The sequence below is a fragment of the Bidens hawaiensis genome, unplaced genomic scaffold (genome assembly GCF_021521415.1).
Source record: "Bidens hawaiensis isolate Kalapana, Puna unplaced genomic scaffold, B.hawaiensis_p1.1 tig00004931_1, whole genome shotgun sequence".
Taxonomy (NCBI): Eukaryota; Viridiplantae; Streptophyta; class Magnoliopsida; order Asterales; family Asteraceae; genus Bidens; species Bidens hawaiensis.
The window spans coordinates 1,550,961-1,569,511 of record NW_027491311.1 but is presented as its reverse complement, the minus strand read 5'-3'; the positions used below and the strand labels follow the sequence as shown (position 1 = coordinate 1,569,511).

General features: G+C 34.6%; 1 protein-coding gene across 1 annotated transcript; it reads right to left on the bottom strand.

Annotated features, from left to right (window-relative positions):
- Positions 1-83: 83 nt before the first annotated feature.
- LOC143628374 (uncharacterized) lies at positions 84-14,675 on the bottom strand. The gene is made up of 7 exons (XM_077097987.1): positions 14,345-14,675; positions 2,537-2,608; positions 2,219-2,413; positions 700-1,915; positions 472-610; positions 254-363; positions 84-169 (listed from the first exon to the last, which is right to left on the bottom strand). The coding sequence occupies exons 1-7, from the start codon at positions 14,673-14,675 to the stop codon at positions 157-159; spliced, it is 2,076 nt and encodes a 691-aa protein (XP_076954102.1). The 3' UTR covers positions 84-156.
- Positions 14,676-18,551: the final 3,876 nt, after the last annotated feature.

Here is an 18,551-nt window from a genome sequence, read left to right as displayed (position 1 = left end):
AGTTGTTACCTTTAGCATTCTCACACGTGCTACTAGATTTATCGTCATGAATGTTCTCTCTCGCAGAGATCAGTGGCCACTTTTCAGGACTGATCACCAATGCCCGAGGATTCTCCCTTGGGACATATGCAACAACTGGTACATCCTTGGTGTCACTCAAATATGGTATCTGAAAAAAAAACAATGAAAATTAATACTAATGTGCAACGTTTAACATGATATGGGAGTAAATTCAGATTTTCAAAATTCTCACCTTTTGAGCATTTGATTTCGGGTCATACTTTCGAACCGGCAGCTTGATTCTTCCAGACAATGCCTAGTAGTCAACAATGAATACTTGACCGGAGCAGGCTTGTCTTTAACCTGCGAGGAGGCATTTTGCTCAAATATTAATCTTGGCAAATAATTAAAACCAGAAGATCATTAAGTCTTCTTTATAATATGCAAAGACGAAATACATTCTATACTTACAGGTATGCTGGATATCCCATATTGAATTTGTTGTTTCAACTGGTAACCATCAAAATACACACGAGGGCTTGGTGGAAGTACTCCAAATGGACTAGCAACAGATGATGGTTTTTCCATGGTTGTAATCTGAGACGAAGACCTGTAAACGAAAATCCCATGAGCCAAACAAGTCAACAACCTAAAACAATGAAACACGATATAACATTTTTAGATTAAAAAAGAGCTTACATGTGAGAAGCAGTGTTTTGATTCAAAGGAGCAAGTGTAACTGATGATGTGGTTGAGACTGGAAAGGTAAGATTTGTTCTAGGAGTAAATGGGTTGAATGAGTTTGAAGGAGCAGATGTAACGGTGGTCAAATAAGTGGTTGCAGAAGGTGAAAATGTGTTGTATGAGGAAGATGTGTTTGTAAAGAGATTACTGGCTGGTGAAGTAGATGAGTTTGTAAAGAGATTATTATTCAAAGGAGCAAATGAAACTGATGATGCAGTTGTTGAGGCTGGAAAGGTAAATGGGTTGAATGAGTTTGAAGGAGTCGATGTGGTAAATGGACTGAACGAGTTTGTAGGAGTCGATGTGGTAAATGGACTGAACGAGTTTGTAGGAGTCGATGTGGTAAATGGGCTGAACAAGCTTGAAGGAGTGGAAGTGGTAAATGGGCTGAACGAGTTTGTAGGAGTGGAAGTGGTAAATGGGCTGAACGTGTTTGTAGGAGTCGATGTGGTAAATGGGCTGAACGAGTTTGCTGGAGTCGAAGTGGTAAATGGGCTGTACGTGTTTGTAGGAGTTGATGTGGTAAATGGGCTGAACGTGTTTATAGGAGTCGAAGTGGTAAATGGGCTGAACGTGTTTGTAGGAGTCGAAGTGGTAAATGGGCTGAACGAGTTTGTAGGAGTCGCTGTGGTAAATGGGCTGAACGTGTTTGTAGGAGTCGATGTGGTAAATGGGCTGAACGAGTTTGTAGGAGTCGGTGTGGTAAATGGGCTGAACGTGTTTGTAGGAGTTGATGTGGTAAATGGGCTGAACGAGTTTGAAGGAGTCTGCGTGGTAAATGGGCTGAACAGGTTTGAAGAAGTCGATGTGGTAAATGGGTTGGGTGCAATGATAAATGAGTTTGAAGGAGTACACGTGGTAAATGGGCTAAATGAGTTTGAAGTAGTAGAGGTGGTAAATGGGCTAAATGAGTTTGAAGGAGTAGACGTGGTAAATGGGTTGACTGAGTTTGAAGGAGCAGTGGGGAAATAAGAGGTTGCAGAATGTGAAAATTGAAATGGTTTTGAAGTGAATGAATTAAATGTGGGTCCAGTATAGTTCCAGCTGGCCGTCCCCGAGGTTGATGAAGGGAATGTTGGCCCAAATGTGCTCGGTTTAACTGATGTTGAAAAGATTGAAGCGGTTCCCTGTGATGTTGGCTTTACTGCCGAAGAGATTAAGCCAAACCCACCTGAATCAACACATAAAAGATTAGATAAAAGGGGGTGTACGGTTTAACTGATGTTTTCATAATCATACCGGTCATCGTACAGGCGCTCCACCGTCAGACCGGTTTCAAAAACCAGATCATGTTGTAAATAATTTAAAATCAAAAAGTTTATATATTCACATAACTTGTTATAAACAACATATAAAACTAATTAACTTTCTGCAAAGGATTTGCAATGTTAGCAGCATGAATCACCAACAAACTAGCATTTTGAAAATATAATATATAATCAAATGGAGAGGGGTTATAAATACTCAATCATACCTTGTCTAGTGAAGTTGTAATCTTCCCACCTTAGTTCCTCATGGTTTTTAGTTTTGTAAGGAGTCATGGCAGAAATTGATGTAATCAGTTTCTCTTTACCATCTGCTGCATCCTCAGAAGTTGTTTTTCGGTAAACCGCAATTCTGCTTCCTCTTCCTTGGGCATTGTCACAATTACTAAATGCTAATTGAGGTCCTGCAAAACCATATAAAATTACAGCAAAACAGGTAACTAAGAGCGCCTTTTCAGTTTTGTTAAACAAGAAATAATAACGAACACCTAAGTCATTAAGTAGTCACCAAATGAACAACAAAATACCAATGAGCAAAGTCGAAATGCAGATTTCGTTAGTCCCAAACAACCCAAAACCGCCAATGCTTGAATTTGAGGCTGTTGCAAGACACCGAATATTATTACAAGATACCAAATATTATATGCAGATAATTCCTAATATTCCTGTTTTTTATTCAAAAAACAAAAATTGGTTGAATCTTTTATTTGAGTAATTTGCAATGTGTATTTAGAAAATTGGAAGCAAACTTACCAGCAGTTGTGGGAAACATGATGAATCGAGATCGGAATTGGGATCACAACAACTCCAAGAATCGAATGGAAGGTGTTTTATTTTGTGGGTGAATGTTACGATGAATAGGCAGGAGTTTTGGTGTGTTTATATATATAATATAATATGGTTTCCCGCGTTCATTGCCGAGTAGCTTCAAAATCAGGCCGTCAGTTATACATCCATTGCGTATGCTTAAAGCTACGCTTATGTTTTATTTAAGGATTTTACTTTATTTTTTCTTTTTTTTATAGACCTTCCTAAATTACTATTTTGATCCATGACCCCTATAATTTAACCTTTTAATATTCCAACTTTTATGTTTGAATTTTGTAATTAAAAAAAATCCTAAATAGCGAGAGAGAATCCTTAAAATAGCTCAAAAGTCCTGATTATTTTCAAAGAATTTAGACCGAAGAGACACATTGGAAGAAAATCTTTATTATGAGGAAGCATGTCAAACTCTTAAAAATATGGAAGGAGCAGACCAAATAGGAAATAATGTTGATGGACACGGCCAAATTTTTGAAAATATTAAGGGAGCATTTTCTCTTAAATGCGTCTTCGAAGAAGAAATTAAAAAGGCACATTTTTCAAGAAATTGAAAATTTGTATGGTCCAGGTTTGGGATGAAATCGGTACCGTGCCGATACCGATACCGAAAGCAGCGACACCGAATTTGAGAAAAAGTAGGAACCGAATACCGTACCGAATAAATCGGTTCGGTTTCGGTGTGCTATCGGTATCGGTACCGATATTTCGGTAATTTACCGCTTCGATACCACTTTAGCGTTTTATCCTTTTTTAGCATTTAACAAGTCCGAACTAGCGTTTTATTTTTTTAGTAGTAAAAAAATTTGTTTTAAATTGTTATATATCATTGATTATCATTAATTTATTGAATTTATTTAACCTGCTTAAATAGACAAGATTTTTATAAACCTCTAACAAAACCATAACCAATCTAAGTTTAAAAAACCATAACAAAACCAAATTCATAGAATGCAGAAACTTACAAAACCATAAGGCTTGCCGCTATAAGCGCGGTGGATGGGGCCTGGAGGGCGCGGTTGAAGCAGGCGCAGAAGGAGGGACGGTGGTTGTGACGACAGACGCGGTGAGGGTTCTCTCTCTCTCTCTCTCACTACACTCATATATATATATATATATATATATATATATATATTGGGGCGCTCAAGGGGCATAAACCATAGCGGGACGGACTTCGATGCCCCGTTTTTTACGAGGCGATGACATAGCGTTGATTTGGTACTGTAGAGGGGTTTCGATGCCCCTCACCATACCATTGGTAATGAAGATGCAATATTATCTTGAATGAGGATTCCTAAATCCTAACCGTTTGATCAGTACTGGGTTTTCAAGGGAAAAAACAAACAAACTGACATTTTAAATAATGATTATGATTCGAATATGATAAGTTGCTTAAAATTCGAAAAAACAGAGTAACTACAATTTGTGATATTGTTACAATTTGTGATATTGTTATTTATATGTGATATTTTTAAAAATTTAGTACAAATCCCTAGAAATCCTCTAGATACATATCTTATATAAATTCGGTACCAATACCGATTTTTACCGCAAAGTACTGATACCAATACCGCTTTTTATCGATACCGAATTTAAGAAAAAGAAATACCGATACCGGTACCGCTTATGATCAGTCGGGACGGTACCTGTATGATATCGGTACAGTACTGGTATTTGGGAAAAAAAGCTCATACCTAGTCCAGGTAGGAAACATAATAAAACCGTCTGGAAAGACTGTCTTTTTAGAAGAAAAGTTAAGAAAGAATTATGGTCTGCTCCCTTAATATTTTCAAAAATTTAGCTTTATCCATCAACATTATTCCCATATTTGGTCTGATCCATCCATATTTTTTAGAGTTTAGCTTGCTTCCCTCATAATAAAGATCTCCTCCCAATGTGTCTCCTCAGTCTAAATTCTTTGGGAATAATCAAAACTTTTAGGCTATTTTGGGGGTTCTCTCTCTAGAATGAGCTATTTTAAGAATTTTTCAATTTTGTAATTATTATGTTAGTTTTTTATTATTAAGTTTAGGGAAAATTATGAAAATAGTCCAAAAAAAGAGAGAGAGAGAGTATCAAAATAGTCTTTGAAATATTCAACTTACCAAGACAATCCAATGAAATCTATCAACGCTGATATATTTGGTCTGAAATTCGTCCACCACTAAATCATTTGACACGTGTAAAGTGATTGCCACAATCCGATAGTTTTACTTTCAAATCTATCTATCCTGATTATTTTGGTCTGAAATTCGTGTTCACGTGAAATTCGTCTGACCAGACGAATTTCATGTGAATTTCGTTAATCCTAACATCTTCATCTTCTTCATCTTCACCTTCTTCATCTTCATCTTCATCTTCGTCACATCCTCCCTTCGCCGCCGCCACCTGTCTCCTTTCCCGAAGAACTCCAAGAGCTCAACATTTTCCGGCGAGCTACCGCCATCGCCGGAGATTCATATGGATTTGAGCGGCGGTGGCGGCGGCTCGCCGGAAAAAAAATGAGCTCTTGAAGTTCTTCGAGGAAGGAGATGAGTTGCGGCGGCGGCGAAGGGAGGTTGTAACGAAGATGAAGATAAAGAAAATGAAGATGATGAAGAAGATGATGAAAGAGATAAAGAAGATGAAGATGATGAAGGAGATGAAGAAGAAGAAGAAGAAGATGAAGATGATGAAGGAGATGAAGAAGATGGAGATGATGAAGAAGATGAAGATGAAGATAAAGATGGTGTTTTTTTTGAAATTCTTCTCCAAAGATGAAATTTACGTGAAATTCATCTAGTCAGATGAATTTCAAAAAAACACGAATTTCGATGGAGATGATTTTCAAATAATGATGCTTTTTCAAAGATGATTTTTAAACAAAACAATCTGCTCCAATTTATTTGAAGGGAAAACCCACGTGGTAGGTGGGTTATGGGACACTTGTCACTATATTAGTGGATATTGAAATCTATCGATGGGATGACCTAGGTGGCGACTCCGACGGATTTCATGGGACCATTCTTGGAAATTGCTATTTACTGGGACTACTTGTGTACTCTCTCTCCTAAATAGGACTATTTTTAAAATTCTTCCTTAAGTTTAAGTTGAGTTGTTCTATAAAGGCTCACAAAAACAAGAAGTGTGAGAAGCCATAAATAATTGACATGTGTCACGTGAGACCAAAATGATAAGGACATAAAAGTAATCACATATATTTTCTCTTCTACATGCAAGTCACATGTCAATTCCTTAATCATTTTAAAACTTTTATAACTTCTTCATATGATAATTTAAAAAAAAAAAATTTCACCATAGTAACAAACGTTTTTTTATCTTTAATATGAGTATGACTTTATTATATAAAAATTAAAACAAAAATTGCGATATTGTGTTTTTCTACGTTTCATTGTGTCTTTTTTCATCCTTACGTCTTTCTATCTATCATTGTGTCTTTTCTTGTTATTGTGTCTTTCTACTTATCATGTATATTTTTTTTAAATACTAATAGCAACGTTGTGTAATCTTGATATGTAAATATAATGATAAAATAGCAACAAATTATCAAATACATAAAACACAATAATTTGAAACATAAAACGCAATGGTGACATATATTACACAATGACATTAAACGTAAAACACATTGGAAAATACATATTACACAATAACTTGAAATAACATGGTTGTTGAGTTCACAAGTTTTGAGACTCGATATGAAATAACGTTATTTATAAAATATTGTATCAGTTCACAAATAAGTATACGATAATCTGTTGAAACAAATACGATAATCCTCCGTAGACTTGATAAATCTACGAATTAATAGGACGAACCTTGAGCCTATAACCAAACCACGACTTATATCCTTTTGCCCTGTTTAAATCTCACAAATGGAATATACACACCCTGGTTGATGTAATATCGGAGGTTAGTGCGACAAACCTAACAGTAGGGGGGAATGTCAACGCTAATAGTACTATTCATATATTTCTATGGCTAACTACGTTAGCTAATGTTTATAGTATGCAAGCAAGGGACTTTTAGCACTACATAGTTCAACTCATGTTTTCATAAGGATTGGTGTTTTGTTTCTAATTATCGTATATAAAAATAGTTGTGTATGTTTTCCACCCTAGATTTATAAAACAATAAAATAGTAGAAAGGGGTCGTGAACTCACCTCGTGAGTTTAGTGGTCGGTTTGATAGCAATTTAAGATTAACCCCGGTTCCGCTGCTTCACACGTCCTAAATGCGTAAGGTCAGTTAGTTTGTTATCGACTCACAAGTCGGTTTATGCTAATCACTTTCACCTAACTAGCTGTTTCGTTTGTTATGGTTGTGTCGGTTGCTTTCACCAACCGAACGTTTCGTTTATTATCGTTGTGCCGGTTTATGACAAACTGAAAATTTTTCTTACTTTTTCAGACACTCATCACGACTTGACTCAAATTTTCGGGACGAAAATTCTTTAACATGGGAATGATGTGACAATCGTCAATTTTAGGTTAACTCCGTTAACTCAACTCCGTCAATTCAAACTTAAGATCATTAAATCTATAACGCACACTTCATTACATTTAAACTAGGGTTTAAATGACGCTTAACACTTACTACATGTGTAGTCTTTCGGGATTTGCACCGAAACGCAAACGAGTTGACGCAAACGATTGATGAATAAACGAAAAACGTCAAAACAGTAATTATGTGATAATTATGTGTTAGACTTATGTGTTACGTGATAACATGGTTATGAACATTAACTCAAGATGTAAACTAGTTAGTTAAGTTAGAAAAACAACAATTGAAAGTAGAGGGACTTGAGTGTAACTTGTGTGTTTATAAATAGATCATTAACAAGTAAACCCTAACTATTATTATTATTATTATTATCCCAACCCCGATCGGCCCCCCCTCCCTTGTAAACCCTTGCTGCCGTCGCCTTCACACACACATTCAACCAAGAAATCAAGCTTGTGATTGAAGAACTAGGTGCTAGGAAGGTATAATTGATTATCCTATACATCCTTGTTACTTAGTTTTGATGTTTGTTGGGTTAATTGTAAACCCTAACAGCCGATTTTGGTGTGTGTGTATAGTTAATATGATTGTTGTTATTTGAATGATGATTTGATAACTAGATTGAATCTTGTTACATGTAAATTGTTGTGTCTTTGATTTGAGTTCAAACACAAACCCTAATCAAGTATGTATTATGTAATTGCTGTGCATGGATGGTGTTTATGGAGTCTAGAGGATTATATGAATGCATGATAGTTCATAGATTGTTAATATGTTGAGTTTGGATACAAACAGTTTCTGGACAGAATGTGTTATTGATGTTTAAGTGACTGTAACGAAGTGTAAAGATGAAAATTGGTTGAGGTTATTGGTACTACACTAAACTAGGTTGAGTCTAGTTTCTATAGAGTATAAATTTGTAATTTTTGGACAAGTAAAGGTTAACTTTTATGATTTTACAAAAACATTGTGCAAAGCTGAGCTGTTAGACCTGCTGTTAGGTTGTGTTGTAAATGTTATATCTATGAACTACGAGACCAATTGGGTTGGTTCCACTTCTGGAAGTTGACGTATTGAGTTAGGAACCTAACCCAAGTGGTCTTGCATTTATTGGATTTTTCGTTTAACGGGAATTGCAAATAACATTCTGTTGCGCATGAATTTGACTGTTATGAGTTTGCTGTAATGATTTGATGATTGTGAAAAAAATATGTGAAATAAAAATATAATTAAATATGTTCTGGAAACCTAAACATATGTGCTTCTGTGATGATTTTTGGTAAATTAATTGAGATGCTATGATCGGTGAAATAGTACAATCTTTCTAGTAGGATTTCTGTCTCGGTAAAACTAGCTGCTGAGTTGTGTAAAAATGCATGAAACATGATACTTGCTATATAATTGTTTTGTTTTGACCAAAATACCCTTGCGGGGAATAATTGCTAATTGATTGCCATGATTTGACCAAATTGCCCTCATGGGGAATAATGGCTAGTTAATTGTTAATTGTTGACCAAAATGCCCTTACGGGGAATAATTGATAGTGATGTACTTTATGAATACATGACACGTATATGATTGCTTACACATGTAATGTGTCACAAAAACACTTGTTAAAGTCACACATGATTCACAAACGAAACACGAAACATGTTATGTGCATAGGTATTATGTGCCGGGTCTAGAGACTCGATAATATTCCGACACTTAGAAAAATCTCTTTATTGTTTTAGAACGCTAGAGAGAGTTTTTCGGTGACGCGCATCTTGGTGATTTAATTTGGGAAATTCTTCGCAAACAGTGAGTTTCACTTTCCCCTCTTTAAACTGTTTTCAAACGCTTTTCACTTGGGGGAGATAACATACTCCACAACGCATTTAAGATTTTGTTATAAATTATATATCACTTGTAAAGGCTAAGTGGCAAACGAAACATTTGAAGTCCTACACATCGAACCGGTTAATATTTTGAATAGCGAGTCACTGTTGAGTAGTACTACTGGGTTTGACAAACCCCACCCAACGCTAAACTCGACTGGAGGTCGAGCGGGTGTAATTTTGGCTAACACGTACCATGGTCTGGAGGACCTGGTGACAAGGCACTTATTAAACGAGTCAGCTTCGGTGTCGAACACTTAGTAATACATGTTGTATAGACTAGCTACCTATCGATATATAATTGACATAACACTATCTGGTAACGCAAAACGCTGTAACGCTAAACGCTGTAACGCAAAACGCTGTAACGCAAAACGCTGTAACGCTGTAGCGCACAACGCTGAACGCAAACGCTGAACGCTTTATTTTTATTTAAACTTGTGAACTCACCAACCTTGTGTTGACACTTTTAGTATGTTATTCTCAGGTAGCCGAGGCGGGCGCGCGGTTTAGGAACATGCATTGCTTGATAAACTTTTAACTATGCAAACTTACTTTTAACTGTTATCATTGGTTTAAATCGTCCTGCGTGACGCAACATTGTTTCTATGGTTTTATGCTTCCGCACTTATTTTCATTTAAACGCTTTTATGGTTTGATTATAACTAATGATTCCGATCCTGTTAGTTCACACCCTCTGACGGTAAAACTCCGTTAGTGGATTTTGAGGGTGTGACACGGTTGCTTTCACCAACCGAACGTTTCGTTTATTATCGTTGTGCCGGTTGTTTTCACCAACTGAAAGTTTCGTTTATTATGTTTGTGTCGGTTGCTTTCACCAACCGAATGCTTCGTTTTATTTTTGGATGACCCGCTGGTGATAAGTTTTTATATTATTAACGAAAATACATATATGTATACGTGCATAAATATTAAGAATTCCCGTGGCGTGCATATCTGCATAAGCACACATCACAGAATCTTCACATACATTATCAGTATGAGATACGTTAACTTCAGATTCTTCATCACATACGTTAGCGACTTGGCGTCGTGTGTGTACCCCGTCGCTTACGTTACCGATTATCTGTTCCTGTGGATGATTTGCATGAATCCTTAAGGAAGGATTCGCAGGAACAGATACATTATCACTAAGGTTGGTGATATTCTCCTCGGCTGTGTCTAAGGAGACAATTGGTGACACATCTTCAGTTGCAATTGGCTCAATCATGTCTTGAGTTTCTTCCAAAAGAACAGAAGACGAGTCAACAAACTCAGCTTCATCGCAGGAATCAGAAACATCATTCGATGTTCCCGATTGTATAGATACTTCGATCTCTTCGTATGTAGAGGAACTCGGTCATGGAATACATTGTTCTTCCAAATATGCTCTAACCAAGTCTTAGATACGACTTCAACCGACTATGTGAACGAGTTAAATAACGACTCGTAGTCGAACATGTCACACCCCAACCTAAGGCTGAAATGTCGGGGCGTGATCTGGCTCACAGCTCGAAAATACTATCATAATATAAATGTGATAATATCTAAATAATTATTTTATTTCAATTATACACACAATATTCGAATACAATAAACAATTTAAATATACAAATATACACTCAAATAAAGGTTAACTTGATTTTATCCTAAGGTCTTGTTTACATGTCCAAACTTCAATCTTCAATACAAGCAACCTGCATATGCGTATAAAATGGAGTTTTTGTCAACATAAATTTGAGTGAGAATATCACCAGTTTCGACACAACAATATAAATAAGCATGACGTGATAAGTGCGGTAGATATAATCAAAACACAAACAAGTATGTGGACCGTTGCCAAGCGAATCGGGCGTTGGTCACCAGCAGGAACACCCGCTATATGATTAATTGAATAGTAATCCCAATATACGATTGATTGAATGGTAACACAAGTAAGCAAGTAGCACGTATGTTTGATTAAATCACTCATAATAACACGTATGCATTTGTTTGAATATATATATATATATATATATATATATATATATATAGTAATAACATGTGGAATCTGTAAATATCGTATTCATTAGGAAGAAATTCTTAAGATCGAGAGTATAAGTTTAAACGAGGATTTTGGTGAGTCAAGTTTAGTTAATTGAGAACTTATGAGATTTAAATAGAAGTTAATATAAAGTTTATAGCTTTTCATGTTGCGATTTTTAAGATGAGATTAATTCGATTTTATAATAAAAATTATAATAATTTGTAAATAATAATTGAAATATTAATGAAAATGCGAAAATGTACGTATTCAAATAAATCGTTAATAGATTAAATTGGGAAGCGGATATTCCCGAATCACCGAGATAGTCCTATTCCAATTATATCTTTTAAAATTAGAGAAAATATAAAGTGGGTGATTGAAGATATTAAATTAGATTAACTTGGAAATTCGTGGATTTTTCCTTTTTCACAAAATCCTTATAAATATTAGGAAATATGTAAATTGAATTATCGATGGTTTATAATGGAATTTCAAGTAAATAACAAATTTTAAATTAATTGTGATACCAAAAATTAAGTGTGAAATAGTATAATAAAATAAGATAAATGTGAGGCTAGATATGCATGAACCACCATTACTATTCTAACAACTACGAATTTATCATTAAAATGTTTTAAAATTTTCAAAATGTATTAGAAGTCAAAGTAGGGTGTTGAAATATTTACTAACCGTTTAGTTTCAAATAACGAACTTAATCAATGAATAATGTGAGTGATAAGTTTTAATGAAGATTTATCAAAAAGTCAATTTTAATGGTAAAAATTTAATTTAATAATGAAAATTAAATTTGAATGATGAAAAATGCAGTTTAATATCAATGAAATTTACAATATTTGAATTTTTAATAATAAAGACTTATAAGTAAGTTGTGAAAAGTAACATGAGAAAAAACAAGAGGTAATAAAATGTTTATAGTTTAAATTTGAGGGTAATGATTGAAATATACTTGATAATTTATAGTTTAAGAATATGGAAATAAATAAGAAAAGATTATTTAAATAATATTTTAATGGATATAAGTTAGTATGAGATTTCTTGTTCGAGGTATTTTAGTTTTGTCGAGATTGGATGTCATTTGGGTAACGAAATACAGCAGCAAACTCATTGTTAATTATAGTAGTCGAACAGCAATCATGAGAAGCAGGTGAACGACGTTGATTATGACGATGATTTACTAGGGAAGACATTCTACAAGGACCAAAGATGAAATTTTAATGAGATGATGGGTAAGTTATGGGAATGAGTTGATGTGAAATAATAGGGATGCGTATATATATGTATATGTATGTATATGAATTAGTGCTAGTGAAGACTCGAGGACGAGTCAGGATTTAAAATAATATGTATAAGTTTGAAGCATTTAAGTAAATGAACAATGTTTATAAAATTTTCCAATAATAAAATAATCAAGCATATCAAACGAGTTGACCTCCCATGAGCTTTTCATGGAAATTTGAATGGCCCAACTAAATAAACAACATAAAGTTTATGAATTGACCTCCCATGAGCATCCCATGGTATTTTGATGGCCCAATTCAAATAACGTGTAATAAACAATTGAGTTGTTCAGCCCGTGAGCGTGTACAAGACATTTAACTGATCCAACTAATTAACGAATTACCGAATCAATGGAGTTGTTCGGACCATGAGCGTTACATGGCATTTAATCGACCCAACTAAATATAGAATCAACGTATCAAATATAAGTAGTTGGTGTATCTCGGGAACCATCCCGGACGATACGTTCCAACCCAAAAATCAAATCGAAAATGGTTTAAGAAATGGATAGTTGGAGTGCCCATGGATTTTTCACCCAACTAAGCATTTAAAATAATTTAAAAACATAATTTGGAAGTATAACCGTTAAGCCGGTTATGTTTACTACGCAACCGTTTAGCCGATTGCGGGTACCGCTTAAAGTTATGGTTGTACGACATTTGTCATGCCTCCATGCTTCAAGGTGAAGAAACAAAACAAAACACATGAATTCTTAAGGAATTTCCCACAATAAAAGGCAATCTACTAAAATTAAGAGGATTCAAAAAAATATTTTGAAAGTGAGGCGTAACCTCGGAATTTGTGTGTGTGCAATAATTAAATAAGATAAATATAATAAAATAACTAATCTAATTAAGCTGTAAACAATTTAAATAGCACATAAGATAGTTTATATAAGCACATACAGGGTTCCTAACATATGTCTAGGACCATTTCTAACGACCTATCTTAAAACCTTCGTCTCTGATACCAATCTGTCACACCCCAACCAAAGGCAGAAATGACGGGGCATGATCTGATTGCTCACAGCTCGAAGATACTATCATAATATAAATGTGACAATATCTAATTAATTATTTTATTTCAATTATACACACAATATTCAAATACAATAAACAATTTAAATATACAAATATAAACTCAAATAAAGGTTAACTTGATTTTATCCTAAGGTCTGTTCTACATGTCCAAACTTCAATTTTCAATACAAGCAACCTGCATATGCGTATATAATGGAGTTTTTGTCAACATAAAGTTGAGTGAGAATATCACCAGTTTCGACATAACAATATAAATAAGCATGACGTGATAAGTGCGGTAAATATAATCAAAACACAAACAAGTATGTGGACCGTTGCTAAGCGAATCGGGCGTTGGTCACTAGCAGGAACACCCGCTATATAATTGATTGAATAGTAATCCCAATATACGATTGATTGAATGGTAACACAAGTAAGCAAGTAGCACGTATGTTTGATTAAATCACTCACAATAACACGTATGCATTTGTTTGAATATATATATATATATATATATATATATATATATATAGTATGAAATACGAATACATACGCATATGTCCCCAAAACATTTAGAAAATTGAGTAAAATAAGGGAATGATAAACTCACCTAAGGGCTATTTGGCATAATTGAAAGTTATGAATTTATAAAATAAGTTAAATACCAACAAATACAAGATTTAAATAGTTCAAAAGATCCGAATTACGTTCTCGAATCGGTTTAAACTTAAATGAATACAAATATGAAAAATCCGAGATGTTACAGAACATCTAGTCGGGTCCTTTACCGGTTGGAGGTGTGATGTAACTCTGACAGTGAACATGAAACCATTCTTCCACACACCCCGAAGAAATGTTGAATACCCGCTTCTTAGGTGAATTATACCCAAGAAAGTATCCCTTGAACGCCTTTTCATCAAATTTCCTGGCGTCTTTCTTCAATACCGTACACGGACACCCGAAAGGTTCCAAATACTTTAGATTCGACTTACGGTTATTAAGAAGTTCGTAACTCATTTTCTTAAACTTCTTAACCATGAGGACTCGATTCAACATGTAGTAAGTGGTGTTCACAGCTTCGTTCCAGAATTGAACGCGAAGCTTAGAATTTGCTAACATAGTCCTTACCGCTTCAATTAAAGTACGGTTCTTCCATTTAGACACTCCATTCTGTTGTGGTACGTATGATGCACTAAACTCCCTATTTATTCCCGTTGAATACGAAAGAAGTGCAATACATTGTTCTTAGACTCCGTACCATTATCATTTCGAATACGCCTCACTTTATGTTTGTAAAGTGATTCTATCTTCGTGATTAAGTTCTGGATCAAAACAGGTGTCTGATCTTTAGAACTCATAAATAAAACCCATGAGTATTTCGAATAATCATCGGCTACAACCAAACAGTAGAAATCGCTCGCAATACTTGCACGATTCACAGGACTGAATAAATCCATATGAAGTCGCTCAAGTGGAGTGTCAATCGAGTTCAACAACTTGCTCGGGTGAGACGTCTTCTTCTATTTACCTTTCTTGCAGGAAACACAGTGATCGTTCAGCTTGGAATGTTTTAGGGACACAACATCCACCAGATTGTTTGCAATTAAATGGTTCATTTTGCGTATGTGGATGTGTCCCATACGTCTATGCCAGAGAATTGTGTCTTTCTCAGTTGCTTTTGAGATGAAAAACATCTCAGAAGGTGTAGCCGATACATTAATACCCATGTCGAGGACATAAATATCATTAGATCGTGGTGATCTCATGACAACCATATCTTCTGGAATTGTGAATCCTGGTTGAAGGATTACACATTCCTTATCTGTGAAAATGGTAGTGTATTTCTTGTCACAAATTTGAGACACACTTAACAGATTATGATCTACCTTCTCACAATAATTAACCTTTTTGAATGTTATACGACCGTTAGACACCTCTCCCTCTTTCGTAATCGTACCCCCATTATTGCCCGCAAACGCTACGTAACCCCCATAAATATCCTTAACATTAGTGAGGGGGTGTAGGTTACCGTTAATGTGCTGAGAACATCCGCTATCTAGAATCCATTTTTCTCCCGATATTGTCCTAGATGAACTCTGCACATAAGGTAAAATGATTAGTTCAAAAAGGCACCCCAAGACACAGTCTTGGGCTCTCCTTTCAAGATTTTCGGAGAAACGTTTACATTTGACTGTGATTTCAGGTATGATTGAGGCACTTGTATAATGTTTCTTTGATTTCTTTTTCAAATAACCATCTCTTATCACACCCGAATCAGTGTTCTTGCAGATCGGTTGAGTAGGCTCAAACGATTTGCTCGAGACATTAAAAGCATCAACTCGAACAACTTTTCGAGGATTGATGTTGGAATAAATTATGTATGATTCATCAATATGTGATTCCACCGATTGTTGTTCAATGTCAACAGTAGGAATTTATCTTTTGCTACTTGTTTGACATTCTTATGTTGATCAGCTCTTCATGTTAGTAATGGAAAAACATGAAAATATAATAAGCCTGTAATTATTTATGTACCCGTTACAGCAGGGAGAGTAGTAACCGCAGCAGAGTATGACGTAGTCGACATGTTTATCATCTTGATCAAGTTCCCCTTTAGGATGTATAGTTAAGGATGGTGTTAGGGTTCTTGAGAGGAACCCGGTTTAGGAGAGAGGAGGCACACAAAATTGTTATGGTTAGGTGGTTAGGTTTTGATGTTAATTTATTTTCTCTATATATACACCCAAGGGAAAACCCTTTATTAGCTAGTAAGGGTAATATGGCCCCATCAACAATTACCAAACTGATATACAATAAGGTATAATTAACTATTTTGATCTATTATAATATAAATGATAATGATGGCCATATTAATAAATATATAATATATATTTATCTTACATTCTCCCACTTGGCCGAGTAATCATTTATTAGTATTAGATAAGCCTGATCAGGAATTAAAACTCATTTTAGCTTTAAACTCAAACTGGAGTAGAGAAATACAGTCATTGAATTGAACATCAGCTCAAGACCCCCATTAATCATACTGCAGTCCTTATAAGTAGTTATGATCAAAATTTTCAAGTAAGCCCTTTAGAATGTTTGATTTGTATTATAATTTGTCTATGTGTCATTATGCATGCAGAACATATTAGGAGACATACAAAATCATAACTGTGGAAAATTAATATTAGTCACGATACGTAATTATACATGGTCATTAGTAATCCCGTATTAATTATTAAGCGCTTACATAAGACTTATGAGTGATACACTTTTAGTTATCAAATCCTTAAGCATATCATGAATGTATTCGATACGAAAATTTAGTTTCCTCATTTCATTCATAAACGAATAATTGATTTCATATCGAAATTTTAATGCAGCACCTCTAGAACTATTACTGTTAGAGAAAACATGGTAGCTGACTTTATCACCATAAGCCTTCAATATACAATTTATATGGAGCTAATAAACTTATGAGTCCGCTGATAAAATATTCAACAACATTTATTGATTAGGTTGTTGTTATCAGTTCATTATTACTCCTCTATGAGATAGATTTATCTGCTGACATAAGAATGCATCCCAAAAATTACATTTTGTCATATTTGAGTATAACAAAATTTAGAGTAATCAACCGGCTTGAATTCTCACTTCTTCTTAGTCTTCCGTTTCCTTTAAAGATATTTTAATACTCTTTTAGATGCTTCACATTAATCTAGACATATCCAGTGTATTGCAATTTTGAGTAATATCTGAGTGAGTATAGACTTGAACCTACATAAGACTTCTACTTAACGAAACATGAGGTAATAATCTTAGTGGTCCTATTATCCTCTAAAGGAGAGCAATATTGTTTGTTACATGCGTAAGGACCTATTTAAGGTAAAACTTATGGAACAAACTAACGTTCCTTTGGGTCTATCTCAGAATGTTATGATATCTATCACGTAAGGGATATCTCTGAGATATATCAAATCAAAGTATGTATGAACAATGCTTTGACTTAGGTAGCATATACTTGTCAAAACAATGTCATCTATATAAGGACAAGTTTGTTTTAGTTGCTCCCACTAATCTTTAGGTATGTATATTAATCCACTTGGTTCTTGACGAAAATAATTATATAAATATCTCATCACATTTTAATATTTTCATTAACCCATACATGGATTTTATTAACTTACAGACTAAGTGTTCTTTGACCTTCGGTTTAGAACTTTCAGGTTGCTTTATGAACATGTAAATATGCAAGTCAGTTGTTAGGGAAAGTTGTTTTAGTATTCATCTATTGTAACTTTTAACTATTATAAGCTACTTGAATAGTGATGATCCTCATAGAAATATTTTGTAATATAGGTAGGAAGATTCTTTGATAATTGGTTTCTCCTTGAATATGACCTTTAACAATTAATTGTGCTTCTTACTGTCCTAATGCTTCGTATTAGGATTTAGTTTATTTAAGAACACTCTTAGGTGATTCAACCAAATCTCAAAAAGTTACGCTGACTTATGGAGTCAATTATTGTAAGACCCCGAATCCTGGGAATTCCACAGTTGGTAATCATGACACAAAACTTAACAAAATTTTAAACCCAAAGCAATTCACTTATTTTAAAACCAGTTCAGAGTATAAAATCAGCGGAAAGTCATAAGTATTAAAACAAGTTCCCAAAAACTGAGAAATCTGCCCAAAACCATATTTGAATGCATCTAGTAATATTTAAAAAGAAACAGGTTCATTATTAAATTCCCCGACTAGATATGCCTTCAACCGTCCAAGTAGTCTCAAGCACGTCCAAGTGGTAAGCATCCTCCTTTTAACCTGAAAGTCACACTAACATACACACAAAGTCAGCTTGAGCTGAGTGAGTTCAAGTTTTAATAAACGACAGTTATATAAATCATTCCAAGAGTTTAAATATAATACGGAATATGAACAATTAGGCAATGGATAAATGATAAGTAGTCATACTTATATATGTATAAATA

What these genes read in the sequence shown, in the direction of transcription:
- LOC143628374 (XM_077097987.1), bottom strand. Translation starts at nt 14,675, where the DNA reads ATGTTAGCAAATTCTAAGCTTCGCGTTCAATTCTGGAACGAAGCTGTG. An exon ending in TTACATCACACCTCCAACCG is followed by an intron (nt 2,609 to 14,344) that starts GTAAAGGACCCG and finishes GTCTTGCAACAG; the next exon opens with CCTCAAATTCAAGCATTGGC. An exon ending in ATGGGATATCCAGCATACCT is followed by an intron (nt 364 to 471) that starts GTAAGTATAGAA and finishes GCCTCCTCGCAG; the next exon opens with GTTAAAGACAAGCCTGCTCC.